At 45.5% G+C, this 24,585-nt stretch overlaps 1 protein-coding gene across 1 annotated transcript in view; it reads left to right on the forward strand.

Moving 5' to 3' along the window:
* Positions 1–24,585, forward strand: part of pald1a (phosphatase domain containing paladin 1a) — a 69,468-nt gene that overhangs the window by 22,930 nt on the left and 21,953 nt on the right. Inside the window, exons 2-7 of the mRNA XM_046338617.1 lie at positions 9,021–9,254; positions 9,637–9,739; positions 15,435–15,614; positions 18,327–18,491; positions 21,220–21,380; positions 23,551–23,626. Of these exons, the coding sequence (XP_046194573.1) occupies positions 9,034–9,254; positions 9,637–9,739; positions 15,435–15,614; positions 18,327–18,491; positions 21,220–21,380; positions 23,551–23,626 (906 nt within the window). The 5' untranslated portion in view covers positions 9,021–9,033. The remainder of the gene's footprint in view (positions 1–9,020; positions 9,255–9,636; positions 9,740–15,434; positions 15,615–18,326; positions 18,492–21,219; positions 21,381–23,550; positions 23,627–24,585) is intronic.

Raw genomic sequence — 24,585 nt, forward strand, 5'->3', positions numbered from 1 at the left:
TAGATCTTTTATCCAATCATATTCAGGCATCATGTGTTGCCAGGGGTCTAAAATCTGCCCTCAGACCTTCAGAATCAACAGTGCGGGAGCTTGTAGCTTAAAGTGAATGGTAATTAAAATTTAGTGTAAACCAATCAGCTTTAGAGTTGGCTATTGTATGCCTGCTGGCTGGCTCCAGTGTTACACAGGAGTAGTGCGTGCTCGTCTTTTGATTGGATTACCCATATCGAGAGGCAGGTCCTATATGGGCAGGTCTATGCAGAACCTCAGAACTAGGAAACTGAATTTGATAAACAAATTAATTTGCGTACTACTAAGCTGTTTTTTCAACCCATAATGGCGGAAGGAGGAGAAGATATCGATTTGGTCGAGGATATAATTATAACGCCATTCTCAAGACAGTATAAGGAGAGGTCGGCCGACGCTACAAAGCCTGTCACAGGCGGGAAAGGGGTTCGTTCGCCACTTTCAAAGTTCCAACTACGAGCGCTATCAATGGAAGGGAATGCCTGTTATTACAATTTGAGTGAGAGAGGCGCAGGTTCAGTCAAATCTACGATGACACAACGCATCTCAAGTTCACCCAGAGGCCCAGCACAAGGAGACCCAGCACAAGGAGGCCCAGCACAAGGAGACCCAGCACAAGGAGACCCAGCACAAGGAGGCCCAGCACAAGGAGGCCCAGCACAAGGAGGCCCAGCAAGGAGACAGCACAAGGAGGCCCAGCACAAGGAGGCCCAGCACAAGGAGGCCCAGCACAAGGAGGCCCAGCACAAGGAGGCCCAGCACAAGGAGGCCCAGCACAAGGAGACCCAGCACAAGGAGACCCAGCACAAGGAGGCACAAGGAGACCCAGCACAAGGAGACCCAGCACAAGGAGACCCAGCACAAGGAGGCCCAGCACAAGGAGACCCAGCACAAGGAGACCCAGCACAAGGAGACCCAGCACAAGGAGACCCTCGCACATACTACCAACATCTCCACAGCAATATTCTGGACAACATTCTTTGCCAGATACGAAACAGGTTTCAAGACCACGAAAAATGTATGTTTCTCTCTGTTACGTTTTTCTTCTGTCGAAAGAGAGGCGGACCAAAACACAGCGTGGTTATTTGTAAACATCTTAAATAAAGACGAAAAATACAAAACAATATACAAACCAAAAATCGAAACAGCCCTATCTGGTGCAACAAACACAGAGACAGGAACAATCACCCACGAAACACTCAATGAATATGGCTGCCTAAATATGGTTCCCAATCAGAGACAACGATAAACATCTGACTCTGATTGAGAACCACTCCAGACAACCATAGACTTACCTAGACTACTTCACTAAACCACAATCCCATAACCTACAAAAAGAAATCTATACAAAACACACCACATAAATACCCATGTCACACCCTGGCCTGACCAAAATAATAAAGAAAACACAAAATACTAAGGCCAGGGTGTGACTCTCCCTCCTGGACCCCCAGCACTTTCAGACCTACCTTCTCCAGCTTAACAGAGAGTCACGGAACACTGTTCGACCTATCCAAGCTAAAAACAGAACTGACTGTAATGTACACTATGACTGATTTTGAAGGGAAAAGTCCCTCTGATCTCCTTGATTTCCTTAAGCAGGAAAATGTGAATGAGGACATGGGGCAACTTTACACATTGGCATGTGTGACAGTGACCATCCCTGTGTCCACGGCTTCTGTCGAGCGCTCATTCTCGGCCTTGAAGAGAATCAAAACGTATTCCAGAAATGCTACTGGACAGACCCGGCTTTCAGCATTAGCCTCCATGTCGATAGAAAAGGACTTATTGGTGGAACTAAAACGCACAGATAGACTGTACAACAGAGTCATTGAAGTCTTCTTGAGGAAAGAAAGGAGGATGGATTTTGTGTTCAAGTAATCAGTCTTTGGTGAATAGGCATACAATGCATTTTATTTTTTATTAAAATGTGTATGTATGTTTCGCATTTTATTTCATTAATATTAAATATCCTATATATTAACAAAATAATAAATTATAACAAATGATTTGTTTTCTCTCTTTTATTTTCAGTGAATAGTTATGTGTCTTTATCATCACGGTGAAACTGCTTTGGGTGCGACACAACGCCTGGTTATATACTGCGTTTCTGTCTAAATGTATAGTGTCCAGAGCCGTGGCATCATAATGATGGTAATAAGAGGTGGATTAATTCGGGTGGGACTGTGTAGGACCTCACTGAAGGCCCAGGCCCCAGGCCCACGGCACGCCACTGCTATTTAGTCATGTTGTAACCAAGGCAACTGTTTGGAACATTCCGCGTGTGTCTCGAATGGCAGCCTAGTCCCTTTAGATGAAAGGACTCTGGTCAAGATTAGTCACTATGAAGGGAGTTTGGTGTCTAATGGCAGCCTAGTCCCTTTAGATGAAAGGGCTCTGGTCAAGATTAGTCATTGAAGGGAGTCACTAGATGAAGGGCTCTGGTCAAGATTAGTTGAAGGGAGTTTGGTCTCTAATGGCAGCCTAGTCCCTTTAGATGAATGGGCTCTGGTCAAGATTAGTCACTATGAAGGGAGTTTGGTGTCTCACTATGAAGGAGTTTGGCAGCCTAGTCCCTTTAGATGAATGGGCTCTGGTCAAGATTAGTCACTATGAAGGGAGTTTGGTGTCTAATGGCAGCCTAGTCCCTTTAGATGAAAGGGCTCTGGTCAAGATGAGTCACTATGAAGGGAGTTTGGTGTCTCGAATGGCAGCCTAGTCCCTTTAGATGAAAGGGCTCTGGTCAAGATTAGTCACTATGAAAGGGAGTTCTGGTCAAGATGAGTCACTACTGGTGTCTAATGGTCAGCTCTGGTCAAGATGAGTCACTATGAAGGAGTTTGGTGTCTCGAATGGCAGCCTAGTCCCTTTATATGAAAGGGCTCTGGTCAAGATTAGTCACTATGAAGGAGTTTGGTGTCTCGAATGGCAGCCTAGTCCCTTTATGAAAGGGCTTTCAAGATGAGTCACTATGAAGGAGATTGGTTCCATTTGGTGTCTCAGATGGCTGAAACCTTTGATTTGACTGTACCTAAGGCTACTGTTGTAGATGTAAAAGTATTTTACTCTGGTCAAGATTAGTCACTATGTTTGGTTTGAAGGGAGTTTGCCCCTTTCAACACAGTGTCACTCAAGGAGCGCATTTGTTGTTGCTTGAATGGCAGCCTAGTCCCTTTAGATGAAAGGGCTCTGGTCAAGATTAGTCACTATGAAGGGAGTTTGGTGAACTCTACGAATGGCAGCCTAGTCCCTTTAGATGAAAGGGCTCTGAATTAACACTTTTATTTTCAAGATGAGTCAATATTGAAGGAGTTTGGTGTCGGAATGGCAGCCTAGTCCCTTTATATCATAAAGGGCTCTGGTCAAGATATAGTCACTATGAAGGGAGTTTGGTGTCTGCTGGGAACGAATGGCAGCCTAGTCCCTTTATATGAAAGGGCTCTGGTCAAGCTTAATTAGTCACTATGAAGGGAGTTTGGTGCCTTCTCAGGGGAACGAATGGCAGCCTAGTGGGTAACCCTTTATATCAGGGGAAAGGGCTCTGCCTTGTCAGGGGAACAGCTAACTGCCTTGCTGAACAGTCACTATGGGTTAAGGGAGGGGAACATAACTGCCTTGCTCAGGGGAACAGTTTAACTGCCTTGCTCAGGGGAACAGTGGGTTAACTGCCTTTTCAGATCATGGGTTAACTACCTGAAACCTTTGATTTGACTGTCAGGGGAACCTAAGGCTACTGTTAACTGCCTTGCTCAGGGGGCTGGGTGGTAATAACTGCCTTGCTCAGGGGAACAGTGGGTTAACTGCCTTTACTAATCAGGGGAACAGTGGGTTAACTGGTCAGGGGAACATTTAACTGCCTTGCTCAGGGGAACAGTGGGTTAACTGCCTTGTTCAGGGGAACAGTTTTACTTGCTCAGGGGAACTTAATATCAGGGGAACAGTGGGTAATTTGGGAATGTTTGGTTTGCTCAGGGGAACAAACTGCCTTGCTCAGGGGAACAGTGGGTTAACTGCCTTGCTCAGGGGAACAGTGGGTTAACTTGTCAGGGGAACAGTGGGTTTTTTATAGTTTACTGGGTTAACTGCCTACTTGAACAGTCTAATGCCTTGCTCAGGGGAACAGTGGGCTAACTGCCTTGCTCAGGGGAACAGTGGGCCCCTTTCAACACAGGGGAACTAACTGCCTTGCTCAGGGGAACAGTGGGTTAACTGCCTTGCTCCAGTGGGTTAACTGTCACTCAGGGAACAGTGGGTTAACTGCCTTGCTCAGGGGAACATTTGCCTTGCTGTTGCTTGCTCAGGGGAACCTAACTGCCTTGCTCAGGGGAACACTTGCTCAGGGGAACAGTGGGTTAACCGGGGTTCAGTCTGCATGGTCAATGCCTTGTAACAGTATAACTTGCTCAGGGGAACAGTGGGTTAACTGCCTTGTCAGGGGAACAGTGGGCCTGCCTTGCCAGGGGAACAGTGGGTTAACTGCCTTGCCAGGGAACAGTGGGGGCAGGGGAACAGTGGGTTAACTGCCTTGCTCAGGGGAACATTCTCTGCAGGGGAACACATCAACAACTGACACTGCCTTGCTCAGGGGAACAGTGGGTTAACTGCCTTGCTCAGGGGAACATAACTGCCTTGCCACAGTGGGTTAACTGCCTTGCTCAGGGAACCCACTGCCTTGCTCAGGGGAACAGTGGGCTAACTGCCTTGCTCAGGGGAACAGTGGGTTAACTGCCTTGCTCAGGGAACAGAGCTCAGGGGAACAGTGGGTTAACTCAGGGGAACAGTGGGTTAACTTGCTCAGGGAACAGTGGGGTCTCAGTGGGACTGCCTTGCTCAGGGGAACAGTGGGTTAACTGCCTTGTCAGGGGAACCTAACTGCCTTGCTCAGGGGAACAGTGGGCTAACTGCCTTTAGTGGGTGCTTGTCAGGGGAACTGACTGCCTTGCTCAGGGGAACAGTGGGTTAACTGCCTTGCTCGGACAGTGGGTTAATCAGGGAACAGTGGGTTAATTCAGGGGAACACTTTTTATTTTAACTGCCTCAGGGGAAATATAATATCAGGGGAACATAACTGCCTTGCTCAGGGGAACAGTGGGTTAACTGTCTTCAATATTCCCAGTTACAGTGGGTTAAGTCTTCAGGGGAACAGTGGGTTAACTGCCTATTATAGGAATTATCAGGGGAACAGTGGGTCTGCCTTTCAGGGGAACTCTCTTTACCATTTGTATTTCAGGGGAACATAAACCTTTGACTATTGGATGGGTTCTTATAACTGCCTTGCACTATCAGGGGAACAGTGGGTTAACTGCCTTGCCAGAACCTGATCTCAGGGGAACAGTGGGTTAATCAGGGGAACAGTGGGTTAACTGCCTTTGAACAGTCATAAACAGTGGGCTAACTGCCTTGCTCAGGGGAACAGTGCAAGCATTGTCAGGGGAACAGTGGGTTAACTGCCTTGCTGGAACAGACTTGCCAGGGGAACAGTGCTGTTTGAACATGAATGCCTTGCTCAGGGAACAGTGGGTTAAGCCTGTTAACTGCTTGCTCAGGGAACTAACAGGGGAACAGTGGGTTAACAGGGAACACTTGCTCAGGGGAACAGACTTGCTCAGGGGAACAGTGGGTTAACTGCCTTGCTCAGTGGGAATCAGTGGGTTAATAGACTTAATTATAATATAATAAACAGTGGGTTAACGGAAACACTTGAGGGACTTTGCCTTGTCATTACAGTGGGTTAACTGCCTTGCCACCTGCGACATTGTCTGTTTTTCTCAGGGGAACAGTGGGCTAAGTTTGACTGCCTTGCTCAGGGGAACAGTGGGTTAAAGGACATAGTGGGTTAATTTCTCAGGGGACAGTGGGTTCTCTTGCTCAGGGGAACTGGGATGCTCCAGGGTGGAAGTGGAATGCTCAGGGAACAGTGGGTTAATGCCTTGCTCAGGGGAACAGTGGGCTAACTGCCTTGCTCAGGGGAACAGTGCTAACTGCCTTGCTCAGGGGAACAGTGGGAATGCCTTGCTTCTAACTGCCTTGCTCAGGGAACAGTGGGTTAATCAGGGGAACAGTGGGTCTTGCTCAGGGAACAGTGGGTTAACCCTCTGGGTTAACTGTCTTCAGGGGAACAGTGGGTTAACTGCCTTGTGGGGAACAGTGGGTTAACTCTGCTCAGGGGAACAGTTAACTGCCTTGCTCAGGGGAACACTAATCCAGGGGAACAGTGGGTCTTTCAGGGGAACAGTGGGTTAACTGCCTTGCTCGGGGAACAGTGGGTTAACTGCAGGGGAACAGTGGGTTAACTGTCTTTCAGGGGAACAGTGGGTTAACTGCCTTGCTCACTGCCTTGCTCAGGGAACAGTGGGTTAACTGCCTTGCTCAGGGGAACAGTGGGCTAACTGCCTTGCTCAGGGGAACAGTGGGCTAACTGCCTTGCTCAGGGAACAGTGGGTTAACTGCCTTGCTCAGGGGAACAGTGGGTTAACTGCCTTGCTCAGGGGAACAGTGGGTTAACTGCCTTGCAGTCACTGCCTTGGGAACAGTGGGTTAACTGCCTTGCTCAGGGAACAGTGGGTTAACTGCCTTGCTCAGGGGAACAGTGGGTTAACTGTCTTGCTCAGGGGAACAGTGGGTTAACTTGCTCAGGGGAACTTGCTCAGGGGAACAGTGGGTTAACTGTCTTGCTCAGGGGAACAGTGGGTTAACTGCCTTGCTCAGGGGAACAGTGGGTTAACTGCCTTGCTCAGGGGAACAGTGGGTTAACTGCCTTGCTCAGGGGGTTAACTGCCTTGCTCAGGGGAACAGTGGGTTAACTGCCTTGCTCAGGGGAACAGTGGGTTAACTGCCTTGTCAGGGAACAGGGTTAACTGTCTTGCTCAGGGGAACAGTGGGTTAACTGCCTTGCTCACTGTCTTGGGGAACAGTGGGTTAACTGTTAACTGTCTTGCTCAGGGGAACAGTGGGTTAACTGCCTTGCTCAGGGGAACAGTGGGTTAACTGCCTTGTTCAGTGGGGGAACAGTGGGTTAACTGCCTTGCTCAGGGGAACAGTGGGTTAACTGTCTTGCTCAGGGGAACAGTGGGTTAACTGTCTTGCTCAGGGGAACAGTGGGTTAACTGCCTTGCTCAGGGGAACAGTGGGTTAACTGCCTTGTTCAGGGGAACAGTGGGTAACTGCCTTGCTCAGGGGAACAGTGGGTTAACTGCCTTGTTCAGGGGTAGGGGTACAGTGGGTTAACTGCCTTGTCAGGGGAACAGGGGCAGGGAACAGTGGGTTAACTGCCTTTCAGGGGAACAGTGTCAGCTCAGGGGATCAGGGGAACAGTTAATCTTTCAGGGGGTAGGGGTTACTGCCTTGCCCAACGCTCTAACTACTAGGCTACCTGCCGCCCCTCGGATTGTGTGTGTGTGTCCTGGTCTGTCTTTGTGTGTGTGTGTGTCCTTGTCTGTCTTTGTGTGTGTGTGTGTGTGTTTAGGGGGATGGAGTGTCTGCTGTTGGTCTCAGGCCAGCTGTGGCGGGTCGGGGTCGGCCCCTGCTTGCTGGTCTGAGTGGAGCAGAGCGGCAGGGAGGCTCATCTTTTGTTTAATCTGCTTCACTGCAAAGCCCTGTGTCTGTGTACCAAATACCACCCTATTCCCTATATAGTGCACTACTGTTGACCAGGGCCCATTGTGCTCTGGTCAACAGTAGTGCACTAGGGAAAAGATTGAGATGCCCTGGGTTTATTCAGAGAGGTGCTGCAGATGGATGCCTGCTCAGATTGTTGTTGAAGGCTGTAGCAGAGGGCTCAGCATCAGATGAGGCTATAATTAACATTGAAACACACCCAACCTCAGGATTGATGTAAGCCTGTTGAACTGTTGAGCGGTACAGATCTAGAATCAGGGTTTACTGCTTGGTATGTTCTGAGAAAGCAGCTGGAAGTACTGTAGAAACATCATCAAGAAAAGCAATGAGAGAAATTGTCTCATTGTTATATTTCACTATTCATACGTTTCCTCTTTCAATCAGCAGGCTACAATTTGAACGTGGTGGTGTTGGAATCAACACAGATTTGTGAAACCTCTATAGTGTGCATGCAAGTGTGCTTCAGTGTGGCCTCATAGTGTGACTCCACTGCTGTTCCTCTGTTTGACTTCCTGTGTCTGAGTTAAAGTCCTCTCTTCTGTTCCTCTGTTTGACTTCCTGTGTCTGAGTCAAAGTCCTCTCTTCTGTTCCTCTGTTTGACTTCCTGTGTCTGAGTCAAAGTCCTCTCTTCTGTTCCTCTGTTTGACTTCCTGTGTCTGAGTTAAAGTCCTCTCTTCTGTTCCTCTGTTTGACTTCCTGTGTCTGAGTTAAAGTCCTCTCCTCTGTTCCTCTGTTTGACTTCCTGTGTCTGAGTTAAAGTCCTCTCCTCTGTTCCTCTGTTTCACTTCCTGTGTCTGAGTCAAAGTCCTCTCTTCTGTTCCTCTGTTTGACTTCCTGTGTCTGAGTCAAAGTCCTCTCTTCTGTTCCTCTGTTTGACTTCCTGTGTCTGAGTCAAAGTCCTCTCTTCTGTTCCTCTGTTTGACTTCCTGTGTCTGAGTTAAAGTCCTCTCTTCTGTTCCTCTGTTTGACTTCCTGTGTCTGAGTTAAAGTCCTCTCCTCTGTTCCTCTGTTTGACTTCCTGTGTCTGAGTTAAAGTCCTCTCCTCTGTTCCTCTGTTTCACTTCCTGTGTCTGAGTCAAAGTCCTCTCTTCTGTTCCTCTGTTTGACTTCCTGTGTCTGAGTTAAAGTCCTCTCTTCTGTTCCTCTGTTTGACTTCCTGTGTCTGAGTTAAAGTCCTCTCTTCTGTTCCTCTGTTTGACTTCCTGTGTCTGAGTTAAAGTCCTCTCTTCTGTTCCTCTGTTTGACTTCCTGTGTCTGAGTTAAAGTCCTCTCTTCTGTTCCTCTGTTTGACTTCCTGTGTCTGAGTCAAAGTCCTCTCCTCTGTTCCTCTGTTTGACTTCCTGTGTCTGAGTCCACTCTCCTCTTGTCGTCCCCAGCTGCTTGTGGAGTATGGGTACAACTGCCAGCGCAGCGCCACAACCCGTCTCTGTCTCAGGCTCCATATCCTCTGTAGCAGTGCCCCAGCATCCTACTCCGCTTGAGAGTCTCCATGGCAACGGGGCGGTGAACAGCAGACACTCTCTCAGCATGAGCTCTTCCCAGACGGTGAAGATCCACAGCGGCAAGGCCAAGTCTATCATCACTAACAAGGTGGCGCCTGTCGTCATCACGTAAGTCTCATCACGCCTCCAATCATTCAAGTCACGTAACCACCATCCAAGGGATGTTTACCATGAGAATCCCTGAGGCTTTGATCACTAAGGTGTGAATGGATGGGGAGGGGTGGGGGGTGAAGTGTGTGGGGACGGGGGGATGGGGGTGAATGGTGAAGTGTGGGGACGGGGGGACGGGACGGGGGTAGTTGAGTGTGTGTGTGTGTGTGCTGTTATCTAATTTGTCTTGTCTTGGGTTCAGAAGATAAGGTAATTTATCTTATCTGACTAGTGAAATGTTGGGTCGGTCTCCAATGGAAACCACAGTACCACTAAGAGGGATTGAATGCTTTGTTTCACCATGTTGCAGATGACGGCTACGTTATCTTCTGTATTCCAGATATAATTGCAGACAGGAATTTCAGATCCACGATGACCTCTTCAGAACAAACTACAAAGTGGGCCGGATATCAGACTCAATGCCTGAACACTACTTGGTACAGGTAAGAAGAAACCCCCCCCCCCCCCCCCCCCAGACTCAATGCCTGAACACTACTTGGTACAGGTAGGAAGAACCACCCCCCCAGACTCAATGCCTGAACACTACTTGGTACAGGTAAGAAGAAACCCCCCAGACTCAATGCCTGAACACTACTTGGTACAGGTAGGAAGAACCCCCCCCCCAGACTCAATGCCTGAACACTACTTGGTACAGGTAAGAAGAAACCCCCCGCCAGACTCAATGCCTGAACACTACTTGGTACATGTAAGAAGAAACCCCCCCCCCAGACTCAATGCCTGAACACTACTTGGTACAGGTAAGAAGAAACCCCCCCAGACTCAATGCCTGAACACTACTTGGTACAGGTAGGAAGAAACCCCCAGACTCAATGCCTGAACACTACTTGGTACAGGTAAGAAGAAACCCCCCCAGACTCAATGCCTGAACACTACTTGGTACAGGTAGGAAGAACCCCCCCCCCCCCCCTCCCCAGACTCAATGCCTGAACACTACTTGTTGTTACCCCTTGTTACTTCATATTGATGTTGTTACCCCTTGTTACTTCATATTGATGATGTTGTTACCCCTTGTTACTTCACATTGATGTTGTTGTTACTTCACATTGATGTTGTTACCCCTTGTTACTTCACATTGATGTTGTTGTTACTTCACATTGATGTTGTTACCCCTTGTTACTTCACATTGATGTTGTTACCCCTTGTTACTTCACATTGATGTTGTTGTTACTTCACATTGATGTTGTTGTTACTTCATATTGATGTTGTTGTTGTTACTTCATATTGATGTTGTTACCCCTTGTTACTTCACATTGATGTTGTTGTTACTTCACATTGATGTTGTTACCCCTTGTTACTTCACATTGATGTTGTTACCCCTTGTTACTTCACATTGATGTTGTTGTTACTTCACATTGATGTTGTTGTTACTTCATATTGATGTTGTTGTTGTTACTTCATATTGATGTTGTTACCCCTTGTTACTTCATATTGATGTTGTTGTTGTTACTTCACATTGATGTTGTTACCCCTTGTTACTTCATATTGATGTTGTTGTTGTTACTTCATATTGATGTTGTTGTTGTTACTTCACATTGATGTTGTTGTTACTTCATATTGATGTTGTTGTTACTTCATATTGATGTTGTTACCCCTTGTTACTTCATATTGATGTTGTTGTTGTTACTTCATATTGATGTTGTTGTTGTTACTTCATATTGATGTTGTTGTTGTTACTTCACATTGATGTTGTTGTTACTTCATATTGATGTTGTTACCCCTTGTTACTTCATATTGATGTTGTTACCCCTTGTTACTTCATATTGATGTTGTTACCCCTTGTTACTTCATATTGATGTTGTTACCCCTTGTTACTTCACATTGATGTTGTTGTTACTTCACATTGATGTTGTTGTTACTTCACATTGATGATGTTGTTACCCCTTGTTACTTCATATTGATGTTGTTACCCCTTGTTACTTCACATTGATGATGTTGTTACCCCTTGTTACTTCATATTGATGTTGTTACCCCTTGTTACTTCACATTGATGTTGTTACCCCTTGTTACTTCATATTGATGTTGTTACCCCTTGTTACTTCACATTGATGTTGTTGTTACTTCACATTGATGTTGTTGTTACTTCATATTGATGTTGTTACCCCTTGTTACTTCATATTGATGTTGTTACCCCTTTGTTACTTCATATTGATGTTGTTACCCCTTGTTACTTCACATTGATGATGTTGGTGTTACTTCATATTGATGATGTTGGTGTTACTTCACATTGATGTTGTTGTTACTTCACATTGATGTTGTTGTTACTTCACATTGATGTTGTTGTTACCCCTTGTTACTTCATATTGATGTTGTTACCCCTTTGTTACTTCATATTGATGTTGTTACCCCTTGTTACTTCACATTGATGATGTTGGTGTTACTTCATATTGATGATGTTGGTGTTACTTCACATTGATGATGTTGTTGTTACTTCACATTGATGTTGTTGTTACTTCACATTGATGTTGTTACCCCTTGTTACTTCATATTGATGTTGTTACCCCTTGTTACTTCATATTGATGTTGTTACCCCTTGTTACTTCATATTGATGTTGTTACCCCTTGTTACTTCACATTGATGTTGTTGTTACTTCACATTGATGTTGTTACCCCTTGTTACTTCATATTGATGTTGTTACCCCTTGTTACTTCACATTGATGTTGTTGTTACTTCACATTGATGTTGTTGTTACTTCACATTGATGATGTTGTTACCCCTTGTTACTTCATATTGATGTTGTTACCCCTTGTTACTTCATATTGATGTTGTTACCCCTTGTTACTTCATATTGATGATGTTGTTGTTACTTCATATTGATGATGTTGGTGTTACTTCACATTGATGTTGTTGTTACTTCACATTGATGTTGTTGTTACTTCACATTGATGATGTTGTTACCCCTTGTTACTTCATATTGATGTTGTTACCCCTTGTTACTTCATATTGATGATGTTACCCCTTGTTACTTCACATTGATGTTGTTACCCCTTGTTACTTCACATTGATGATGTTGTTGTTACTTCATATTGATGATGTTGTTACCCCTTGTTACTTCATATTGATGTTGTTGTTACCCCTTGTTACTTCATATTGATGATGTTGTTGTTACTTCATATTGATGATGTTGTTACCCCTTGTTACTTCATATTGATGATGTTGTTACCCCTTGTTACTTCATATTGATGTTGTTGTTACCCCTTGTTACTTCACATTGATGTTGTTACCCCTTGTTACTTCACATTGATGTTGTTACCCCTTGTTACTTCATATTGATGTTGTTACCCCTTGTTACTTCACATTGATGTTGTTACCCCTTGTTACTTCATATTGATGTTGTTACCCCTTGTTACTTCATATTGATGATGTTGTTGTTACTTCATATTGATGTTGTTACCCCTTGTTACTTCATATTGATGATGTTGTTGTTACTTCATATTGATGTTGTTACCCCTTGTTACTTCATATTGATGATGTTGTTACTTCATATTGATGTTGTTGTTACTTCATATTGATGTTGTTGGTGTTACTTCATATTGATGATGTTGTTACCCCTTGTTACTTCATATTGATGTTGTTACCCCTTGTTACTTCACATTGATGTTGTTACCCCTTGTTACTTCACATTGATGATGTTGTTACCCCTTGTTACTTCATATTGATGTTGTTGTTACTTCATATTGATGTTGTTGTTACTTCATATTGATGTTGTTACCCCTTGTTACTTCATATTGATGTTGTTGTTACTTCATATTGATGTTGTTACCCCTTGTTACTTCACATTGATGTTGTTACCCCTTGTTACTTCACATTGATGTTGTTACCCCTTGTTACTTCACATTGATGATGTTGTTACCCCTTGTTACTTCATATTGATGTTGTTGTTACTTCATATTGATGTTGTTGTTACTTCATATTGATGATGTTGTTGTTACTTCATATTGATGTTGTTACCCCTTGTTACTTCATATTGATGTTGTTACCCCTTGTTACTTCACATTGATGTTGTTACCCCTTGTTACTTCATATTGATGTTGTTACCCCTTGTTACTTCATATTGATGATGTTGTTACCCCTTGTTACTTCATATTGATGATGTTGTTACCCCTTGTTACTTCACATTGATGTTGTTACCCCTTGTTACTTCACATTGATGTTGTTACCCCTTGTTACTTCATATTGATGATGTTGTTACCCCTTGTTACTTCATATTGATGATGTTGTTACCCCTTGTTACTTCACATTGATGTTGTTACCCCTTGTTACTTCACATTGATGTTGTTACCCCTTGTTACTTCACATTGATGTTGTTACCCCTTGTTACTTCATATTGATGTTGTTACCCCTTGTTACTTCACATTGATGATGTTGTTACCCCTTGTTACTTCACATTGATGTTGTTACCCCTTGTTACTTCACATTGATGTTGTTACCCCTTGTTACTTCACATTGATGATGTTGTTACCCCTTGTTACTTCACATTGATGTTGTTACCCCTTGTTACTTCACATTGATGATGTTGTTACCCCTTGTTACTTCACATTGAGGTTGTTACCCCTTGTTACTTCACATTGATGATGTTGTTACCCCTTGTTACTTCACATTGATGTTGTTGCCCCTTGTTACTTCATATTGATGTTGTTACCCCTTGTTACTTCACATTGATGTTGTTACCCCTTGTTACTTCACATTGATGTTGTTGTTACCCCTTGTTACTTCATATTGATGTTGTTACCCCTTGTTACTTCATATTGATGTTGTTACCCCTTGTTACTTCACATTGATGTTGTTACCCCTTGTTACTTCACATTGATGTTGTTGTTACCCCTTGTTACTTCATATTGATGTTGTTACCCCTTGTTACTTCACATTGATGATGTTGTTACCCCTTGTTACTTCACATTGATGTTGTTACCCCTTGTTACTTCACATTGATGTTGTTACCCCTTGTTACTTCACATTGATGATGTTGTTACCCCTTGTTACTTCACATTGATGTTGTTACCCCTTGTTACTTCACATTGATGTTGTTACCCCTTGTTACTTCACATTGATGATGTTGTTACCCCTTGTTACTTCACATTGATGTTGTTACCCCTTGTTACTTCACATTGATGATGTTGTTACCCCTTGTTACTTCACATTGAGGTTGTTACCCCTTGTTACTTCACATTGATGATGTTGTTACCCCTTGTTACTTCACATTGATGTTGTTACCCCTTGTTACTTCACATTGATGTTGTTGTTACCCCTTGTTACTTCATATTGATGTTGTTACCCCTTGTTACTTCATATTGATGTTGTTACCCCTTGTTACTTCACATTGATGTTGTTGTTGTTACTTCACATTGATGTTGTTGTTGTTACTTCACATTGTTGTTGTTGTTACTTCACATTGATGTTGTTACCCCTTGTTACTTCACATTGATGTTGTTGTTACCCCTTGTTACTTCACATTGATGTTGTTGTTGTTACTTCACATTGATGTTGTTGTTACCCCTTGTTACTTCACATTGATGTTGTTGTTATCATCTTGCGTGGCCCTGCGCAGGTATGTAGTCCCTGGGCAGGTATGTAGTCCCTGGGCAGGTATGTAGTCCCTGGGCAGGTATGTAGTCCCTGGGCAGGTATGTAGGTTCCCTTGAAGTGTTCCCCATACTGACTCTACTGTACCCCCAGGGCCAGGGCCCATAGGGCTCTGTATAGGGAATAGGGTGCCATTTGACCAGGGCCCGTACTGACTCTACTGTACCCCCAGGGCCAGGGCCCGTACTGACTCTATTGTACCCCCAGGGCCCGTACTGACTCTACTGTACCCCCAGGGCCCGTACTGACTCTACTGTGCCCCCAGGGCCCGTACTGACTCTACTGTACCCCCAGGGCCCGTACTGACTCTACTGTACCCCCAGGGCCCGTACTGACTCTACTGTACCCCCAGGGCCAGGGCCCGTACTGACTCTACTGTACCCCCAGGGCCCGTACTGACTCTACTGTACCCCCAGGGCCAGGGCCAGGGCCAGGGCCCGTACTGACTCTACTGTGCCCCCAACAGCAGCTGTCGATGGAAAAAGGGTGTTTATAAATGCATGTATTTGATTGTTTGAGTGACTGTGTGTCTGTAGGGTGAGTTCTTCATGGTCCAGGACGTGTACAGCAAGGCTGACGTCCTCAACACTACAGGCAGCTACGGAGCGCCAAACTACCGCCAGGTGAAAGGAAGCTACCCGCTGTACGGCATGGGCCAGCCCAGCCTGAATGGCTTCAAACAGGTCCTCCAAAGACTACAGAGTCAAGGGCATGAGGTTAGTGCACTGCCCTCGGGGGGGGGGACTCTATTTTCTTCATAGTGCACTACTGTTGACCCTTAGGTCTGTGTTTCAATTCAAGGGCTTTATTGGCATGGGAAACGTGTTAACATTGCCAAAGCAAGTGAGGTAGATAATATATAAAGTGAAATAAACAATAAAAATTAACAGTAAACATTACACATAGAGAAGTTTCAAAACAATAAAGACATTACAAATGTCATATTATAGATATACAGTGGTTAAACAATGTACAAATGGTTAAAGGACACAAGATAAAATAAATAAGCATAAATATGGGTTGTATTTACAATGGTGTTTGTTTTTCACTGGTTGCCCTTTTCTCGTGGCAACAGGTCACAAATCTTGCTGCTGTGATGGCAAACTGTGGAATTTCACCCAGTAGATATGGGAGTTTATCAAAATTGGATTTGTTTTCAAATTCTTTGTGGATCTGTGTTTTCTCTGTCTGTCTCTCTCTCTCTCTCTCTCTCTCTCTCTCTCTCTCTCTCTCTCTCTCTCTCTCTCTCTCTCTCTCTCTCTGTCTCTCTGTGTCTCTCTCTCTCTCTCTGTCTCTGTATCTGTGTCTCTCTCTCTCTGTCTCTCTCTGTGTCTCTCTCTCTCTCTCCCTATCTCTGTCTCTGTGTCTCTGTGTCTCTGTCTCTGTGTCTGTGTCTCTGTCTCTGTGTCTCTGTCTCTGTGTCTCTGTCTCTGTATCTGTGTCTCTCTCTCTCTCTCCCTATCTCTGTCTCTCTCCCTCTCTCTCTGGCTCTCTGTGTCTCTGTGTCTCTGTATCTCTGTCTGTCTCTCTATTCAATTCAAGGGGCTGTATTGCTATGGGAAACACATGTTAACATTGCCAAGGCAAGTGAAGTAGATGATTAACAGAAGTGAAATAAACAATACAAATGAACAGTAAACATTACACTCACAGAAGTTCCAAAAGAATAAAGACATTACAAATGTCATGTGTTCAGTGTTGTAACAATGTGCAAATAGTTAAAGTACAAAAGGGAAAATAAACATAAATATGGGTTGTATTTACAATGGTTTTTCACTGTTTGACCTTTTCTTGTGGCAACAGGTCACACATCATGCTGCTGTGATGGCACACTGTGGTATTTAACCCAGTAGATATGGGAGTTTATCAAAATGAGATTTTTTTCCTTTGTGGATCTGTGAAAGCTGAGGGAGATATGTTTCTCTATGGTCATACATTTGGCAGAAGGTTAGGAAGTGCAGCTCCGTTTCCACCTCATTTTGTGGGCAGTCTTCTTCTCTTGAGAGCCAGGTCTGCCTTCGGTGGCCTTTCTCAATAGCAAGACTATGCTCACTGAATCTTCTCTCTTTCTCTCTTTCTCTCTCTGTGTGTCTGTGTGTCTGTATGTCTGTGTGTCTGTGTGTCTGTGTGTCTCTGTGTCTCTGTGTGTCTGTGAGTCTCGCTCGCTATCTTCTCTTCCGCCTGTTGTCTTTGTCGTGGATAAATATTTTGAGGGGTCAGGTACTCTGTCCGTGCTTTGGGACAAACAGATGCACTGTGCCACAAACACAAACCTTGGCTGTGCGGCAAATGGCACCCCATTCCCTATATAGTGCACTACATTTGACCAGGGCCCCATAGGGCTCTGTATAGGGAATAGGGTACCAGTTGACCAGGGCCCCATAGGGCTCTGTATAGGGAATAGGGTACCAGTTGACCAGGGTCCCATAGGGCTCTGTATAGGGAATAGGGTACCATTTGACCAGGGCTCATAAGGCTCTGTATAGGGAATAGGGTACCATTTGACCAGGGCCCCATAGGGCTCTGTATAGGGAATAGGGTACCAGTTGACCAGGGCCCCATAGGGCTCTGTATAGGGAATAGGGTACCAGTTGACCAGGGTCCCATAGGGCTCTGTATAGGGAATAGGGTACCATTTGACCAGGGCTCATAAGGCTCTGTATAGGGAATAGGGTACCATTTGACCAGGGCCCCATAGGGCTCTGTATAGGGAATAGGGTACCATTTGACCAGGGCTCATAAGGCTCTGTATAGGGAATAGGGTACCATTTGACCAGGGCCCCATAAGGCTCTGTATAGGGAATAGGGTACCATTTGACCAGGGCCCCATAAGGCTCTGTATAGGGAATAGGGTACCATTTGACCAGGGCCCCATAAGGCTCTGTATAGGGAATAGGGTACCATTTGACCAGGGCTCATAAGGCTCTGTATAGGGAATAGGGTACAATTTGACCCAGGGCTCATAAGGCTCTGTATAGGGAATAGGGTACCATTTGACCAGGGCTCATAAGGCTCTGTATAGGGAATAGGGTACCATTTGGAAGGGTACCATCCATGAAGAATCTCCATGTGGAATGAAGGAAAATAAAGAATATCTCTCAGGGTCGTGAATCCAGTATGGAAAACTCGCTGTAATCCAAATGAAATTAACGTAATTATATAGCAGCGAGTTCATGATCAACTCCGGACTCATGTGGTACACGTCAAATGACAACGGAATGTTTCCAATTGGGTTTGGAACAAAACTTTACAGATTCTACAACCAAATAACTGGCCTGTTGACTAGTTATTATTCCTGGGCCCGTTTTCAAAAAGTATCTGGGTTTTAGAGGGCTGATCTAGGATCAGGTTTCCCCTGTCTACATCATCTTATTAATTACTGCCTCTTTTTGAATGTAGGACATATGATTTCTCTCCTCTCTTCCCAGGAGGTGATGTTCTTCTGTGTGCGTGAGGAACCGGTGGTGTTCCTGCACCTGGAGGAGAACTTTGTTCCATACACTCCGCGGAGGAAGGAGAACCTCCATGAGAATCTCCATGGCCTGGACAAGGAGGGGATGGTGGAGAACCTGGAGCTCACCATCAGGAAGGAGGTGACCTGGCCTCCTCCTACTAATAAACCTAGAAACCTCCTCTTTATCTATCAATATACTGGCCTCCTCGTACTAATAAACCCATAAACCTCTTTATCCATCAATATACTGGCCTCCTCCTACTAATAAACCTAGAAACCTCCTCTTTATCTATCAATATACTGGCCTCCTCCTACTAATAAACCCATAAACCTCCTCTTAATCTATCAATATACTGGCCTCCTCCTACTAATAAACCTAGAAACCTCCTCTTTATCTATCAATATACTGGCCTCCTCATACTAATAAACCTAGAAACCTCCTCTTTATCTATCAATATACTGGCCTCCTCCTACTAATAAACCCATAAACCTCCTCTTTATCTATCAATATACTGGCCTCCTCCTACTAATAAACCCATACACCTCATCTTTATCTATCAATATACTGGCCTCCTCCTACTAATAAACCCATACACCTCATCTTTATCTATCAATATACTGGCCTCCTCGTACTAATAAACCTAGAAACCTCCTCTTTATCTATCAATATACTGGCCTCCTCGTACTAATAAACCCATAAACCTCTTTCTATCAATATACTGGCCTCCTCATACTAATAAACCTAGAAACCTCCTCTTTATCTATCAATATACTGGCCTCCTCCTGCTAATAAACCTAGAAACCTCCTCTTTATCTATCAATATACTGGCCTCCTCCTACTAATATACCCATAAACCTCCTCTTTATTTATCAATATACTGGCCTCCTCCTACTAATAAACCCATAAACCTCCTCTTTATCTATCAATATACTGGCCTCCTCCTACTAATAAACCCATAAACCTCCTCTTTATCTATCAATATACTGGCCTCCTCCTACTAATAAACCTAGAAACCTCCTCTTTATCTGTCAATATACTTATACTGGCCTCCTCCTACTAATAAACCCATAAACCTCTTTATCTATCAATATACTGGCCTCCTCCTACTAATAAACCCATAAACCTCTTTATCTATCAATATACTGGCCTCCTCCTACTAATAAACCTAGAAACCTCCTCTTTATCTATCAATATACTGGCCTCCTCCTACTAATAAACCCATACAACTCCTCTTTATCTGTCAATATACTGGCTTCCTCCTACTAATAAACCCAATCTCCATCTTGATCCAGCAGTAGACAGCTTGTCTACACTACAGAATAGAGGTCGACCGATTAATCGGAATAGCCTGAATAATTAGGGCCGATTTGAAGTTTTCATAACAATCGGAAATCGGTATTTTTGGGCACCGATTGTTTTTTTAAAATTTATTTTATTATTATTATTTTTATACCTTTTATTTAACCAGGCAAGTCAGTTAAGAACACATTCTTATTTTCAATGACTGCCTAGGAACAGTGGGGTTAACTGGTCTAGGAACAGTGTGTTAACTGGTCTAGGAACAGTGTGTTAACTGGTCTAGGAACAGTGTGTTAACTGGTCTAGGAACAGTGTTTTAACTGGTCTAGGAACAGTGTGTTAACTGGTCTAGGAACAGTGTGTTAACTGGTCTAGGAACAGTGTGTTAACTGGTCTAGGAACAGTGTGTTAACTGTTCTAAGAACAGTGTGTTAACTGGTCTAGGAACGGTGGGTTAACTGGTCTAGGAACGGTGTTCCACTCTGATGCTCTCTGGTTTCTCTCTAGCTCCAATCTGATGCTCTCTGGTTTCTCTAGCTCCACTCTGATGCTCTCTGGTTTCTCTAGCTCCACTCTGATGCTCTCTGGTTTCTCTCTAGCTCCACTCTGATGCTCTCTGGTTTCTCTAGCTCCAATCTGATGCTCTCTGGTTTCTCTAGCTCCACTCTGATGCTCTCTGGTTTCTCTAGCTCCACTCTGATGCTCTCTGGTTTCTCTAGCTCCACTCTGATGCTCTCTGGTTTCTCTAGCTCCACTCTGATGCTCTCTGGTTTCTCTAGCTCCACTCTGATGCTCTCTGGTTTCTCTAGCTCCACTCTGATGCTCTCTGGTTTCTAGGTTCTGATGCTCTCTGGTCTCTAGCTCCACTCTGATGCTCTCTGGTTTCTCTCTAGCTCCACTCTGATGCTCTCTGGTTTCTCTCTAGCTCCACTCTGATGCTCTCTGGTTTCTCTCTAGCTCCACTCTGATGCTCTCTGGTTTCTCTCTAGCTCCACTCTGATGCTCTCTGGTTTCTCTCTAGCTCCACTCTGATGCTCTCTGGTTTTTCTCTAGCTCCACTCTGATGCTCTCTGGTTTCTCTCTAGCTCCACTCTGATGCTCTCTGGTTTCTCTAGCTCCACTCTGATGCTCTCTGGTTTCTCTCTAGCTCCAATCTGATGCTCTCTGGTTTCTCTAGCTCCAATCTGATGCTCTCTGGTTTCTCTAGCTCCACTCTGATGCTCTCTGGTTTCTCTAGCTCCACTCTGATGCCTGTCACCTTCCGGAGACACCTGAAACCCCACCTCTTTAAGGAATACCTAGGATAGGATAAGTAATCCCCCTCACCCCCCCTTTAAGATTTAGATGCACTATTGTAAAGTGACTGTTCCACTGGATGTCATAAGGTGAATGCACCAATTTGTAAGTCGCTCTGGATAAGAGCGTCTGCTAAATGACTTAAATGTAATGTAAATGATGCTCTCTGGTTTCTCTAGCTCCACTCTGATGCTCTCTGGTTTCTCTAGCTCCACTCTGATGCTCTCTGGTTTCTCTAGCTCCACTCTGATGCTCTCTGGTTTCTCTCTAGCTCCACGACTTTGCCAAGTTGAACGATAACGTGTTCTACGTGTATAACGACATCGAGCACTTCAAGGGCGAGCCTCAGAGGAGGACCATCACCTGTGAGGAGGACATCCAGGTCACAGAGGAGGTCTACAGGAGACCTCTGTTCACCATGCCTCTCTACAGGTTCATTGTCACTTCCTCTTTTTCACTCCTTCTTTATTGAATATTTTAATGTGTGATTAGTTTATTTTATATTTTTTCTTATTGACACAATGCAACATGCTGTCTGCCCACTCTCTCTGCTCGCTCTCTGCTCTCTCTCTGCCCTCTCTCTCTGGCCTCTCTCTCTGCCCTCTCTCTCTGCCCTCTCTCTCTGCTCTCTCTCTGCCCTCTCTCTCTGCTCTCTCTCTGCCCTCTCTCTCTGCTCTCTCTGCTCTCTCTCTGCCCTCTCTCTCTCTCTCTCTCTGCCCTCTCTCTCTGCTCTCTCTGCTCTCTCTCTGCCCTCTCTGCCCCCTCTCTCTGCCTGCCCTCTCTCTTCTCTCTCTCTGCACCTCTCTCTCTCTCTCTCTGCCCCCTCTCTCTCTGCCCCTCTCTGCCCCTCTCTCTCTGCCCTCTCTCTGCCCTCTCTCTCTGCCCTCTCTCTCTCTCTCTCTCTCTGTCTCTCTCTCTCTGCCCTCTCTCTCTCTCTCTCTGCCTCTCTCTCTCTGCTCTCTCTCTGCCCTCTCTCTCTCTGCCCCCTCTCTCTCTCTCTCTCTCTCTCTCTCTCTCTGCCCTCTCTCTCTCTGCCCTCTCTCTCTCCCTCTCTCTCTGCCCCTCTCTCTCTCCCCTAACTCTCTGCCCTCTCTCTCTCTGCTCTCTCTCTGCCCTCTCTCTCTCTCTCTGCCTGCCCTCTCTCTCTCTCTCTCTCTCTCTGCCCTCTCTCTCTGCCCTCTCTCTCAGCTCCTCTCTCTCTGCCCTCTCTCTCTCTGCCCTCTCTCTCTCTACCCCTCTCTCTCTGCTCTCTCTCTGCCCCTCTCTCTCTCTCTGCCCCCTCTCTCTGCCTGCTCCTCTCTCTCTCTGCCCCCTCTCTCTGCCCTCTCTCTCTCAGCTCTCTCTCTCTGCTCTCTCTCTCTGCCCTCTCACTCTCTGCCCCTCTCTCTCTGCCCTCTCTCTCTCTGCCTCTCTCTCTCTGCCCTTTCTCTCTGCGCTCTCTCTCTCTGCGCTCTCTCTCTCTGCCCTTTCTCTCTCTGCCCTTTCTCTCTCTGCCCTCTCTCTCTCTGCACTCTCTCTCTCTGCGCTCTCTCTCTCTGCGCTCTCTCTCTCTGCCCTTTCTCTCTCTGCCCTTTCTCTCTCTGCCCTTTCTCTCTCTGCCCTTTCTTTCTGCCCCCTCTCTCTCTGCCCCTCTGCATTCCGGAGAGGCGAGGGAGGAGAGATATCGGTTGCGTCCGAAATGTCACCCCATTTGATTAATCTAGTGCACTACTTTGTCCAGGGCCCTATGGGGAATAGAGTGCCCCTTGGGAAGGCCTCCTTTAGCATCCTGTTAGTAATCAGATCAGAGGAGCCAAAGCTTGTATTGAGATGTAATGAACAGCCATCTCCAGTCCTCTCCAGACATGTCTACATCTCCCCTCTCCTTCCCACACAACCATCTGGATCTGAGGGATGACCCCATATAACGTCAACAAAGAACATGTTTGAATGTGCCTTTTCAACTTACGTGTGTGTGTGTGTGTGTGTGTGTGTGTGTGTGTGTGTGTGTGTGTGTGTGTGTGTGTGTGTGTGTGTGTGTGTGTGTGTGTGTGTGTGTGTGTGTGTGTGTGTGTGTGTGTGTGTGTGTGTGTGTGTGTGTGTGTGTGTGTGTGTGTGTGTGTGTGTGTGTGTGTGTACAGACCTAGTTATCTGGTGATAAAGACAGGGAGCAGAACAGGCCTCCTGGAGGGGATGTATCTCTGTACTCTGGAACTCCCTAGTGGCCTCTTTTGTTGTAGACGTAGGTTTCCCCAACCACCATTGGTCAAAGTAGTGCACTACATAGGGAATAGGGTGCAAGTTGGGACACAGATATTATATTAGTAACCCGTTGTCTCTTATTACTGTCTGTCTCATTCCAGGTCAATGTTGTCTTCCTACATAAAGGGAATATTGACAAAATAGATGGGACTTCTCCTGTGAAAACACAGTAACACTCTCTCTCCTTCTCTCTCTGTTCTTTCTTCTTTCTCTATTCTTTCTCTATTCTTTTTCTCTCTCTCTTCTTTCTTTCTATCTCTCTCTCTCTCTCTCTCTCTGTCTCTCTGTCTCTGTCTGTCTCTGTCTCTGTCTCTGTCTCTGTCTCTGTCTCTGTTTCTCTCTCCCTCTCTCTCTCTCCCAGGTACTACCGGCTGCCACTACCGATGGAAGGAGCACCTCTAGAGCAGGATTTTGATGCCTTTGTTACTGTTCTCAGGGTGAGGAGGGTTCTTAGTGTTGTCAGGGTGAGGAGGGTTCTTAGTGTTGTCAGGGTGAGGAGGGTTCTTAGTGTTGTCAGGGTGAGGAGGGTTCTTAGTGTTGTCAGGGTGAGGAGGGTTCTTAGTGTTGTCGGGGTGAGGAGGGTTCTTAGTGTTCTCGGGGTGAGGAGGGTTCTTAGTGTTCTCGGGGTGAGTAGGGTTCTTAGTGTTCTCGGGGTGAGGAGGGTTCTTAGTGTTCTCTGGGTGAGGAGGGTCCTTAGTGTTCTCTGGGTGAGGAGGTCCTTAGTGTTCTCGGGGTGAGGAGGTCCTTAGTGTTCTCTGGGTGAGGAGGTTCTTAGTGTTCTCTGGGTGAGGAGGTCCTTAGTGTTCTCTGGGTGAGGAGGTCCTTAGTGTTCTCTGGGTGAGGAGGTTCTTAGTGTTCTCGGGGTGAGGAGGGTTCTTAGTGTTGTCAGGGTGAGGAGGGTTCTTAGTGTTCTCTGGGTGAGGAGGTTCTTAGTGTTCTCTGGGTGAGGAGGTTCTTAGTGTTCTCTGGGTGAGGAGGTTCTTAGTGTTCTCGGGGTGAGGAGGTTCTTAGTGTTCTCGGGGTGAGGAGGTTCCTTAGTGTTCTCGGGGTAAATCCTCTTGTATTTGTCTTAAAGTAGTCACACTCGTATATCTTCCTCTTCCAGTTTGGAGTGTGTCTACCTTGTATGTGAACCTGCCTCCTTTTTCATTCAACTGTTTGTTGATTTGATGCACCATCCAATCACCTTTATATCCTGTCCTTAAGTGGTGGTTGAGCGCGATGGCCCCGCCTTCTTTCATCTGCCTAGAAACATCCTGAGGATTATCTGTACTTCCTGTACCCAGGTCCTTACAGGTTCTGATCTAACAGCACTGATCCGGCAGGGCTGCACCTGGACAGGATGTTCTGTACTTACCCTGATGTGTTTACAGGAGACATTAAATATATTCATGGG

Source organism: Oncorhynchus gorbuscha, unplaced genomic scaffold, assembly GCF_021184085.1.
Source record: "Oncorhynchus gorbuscha isolate QuinsamMale2020 ecotype Even-year unplaced genomic scaffold, OgorEven_v1.0 Un_scaffold_2042, whole genome shotgun sequence".
NCBI lineage: Eukaryota > Metazoa > Chordata > Actinopteri > Salmoniformes > Salmonidae > Oncorhynchus > Oncorhynchus gorbuscha.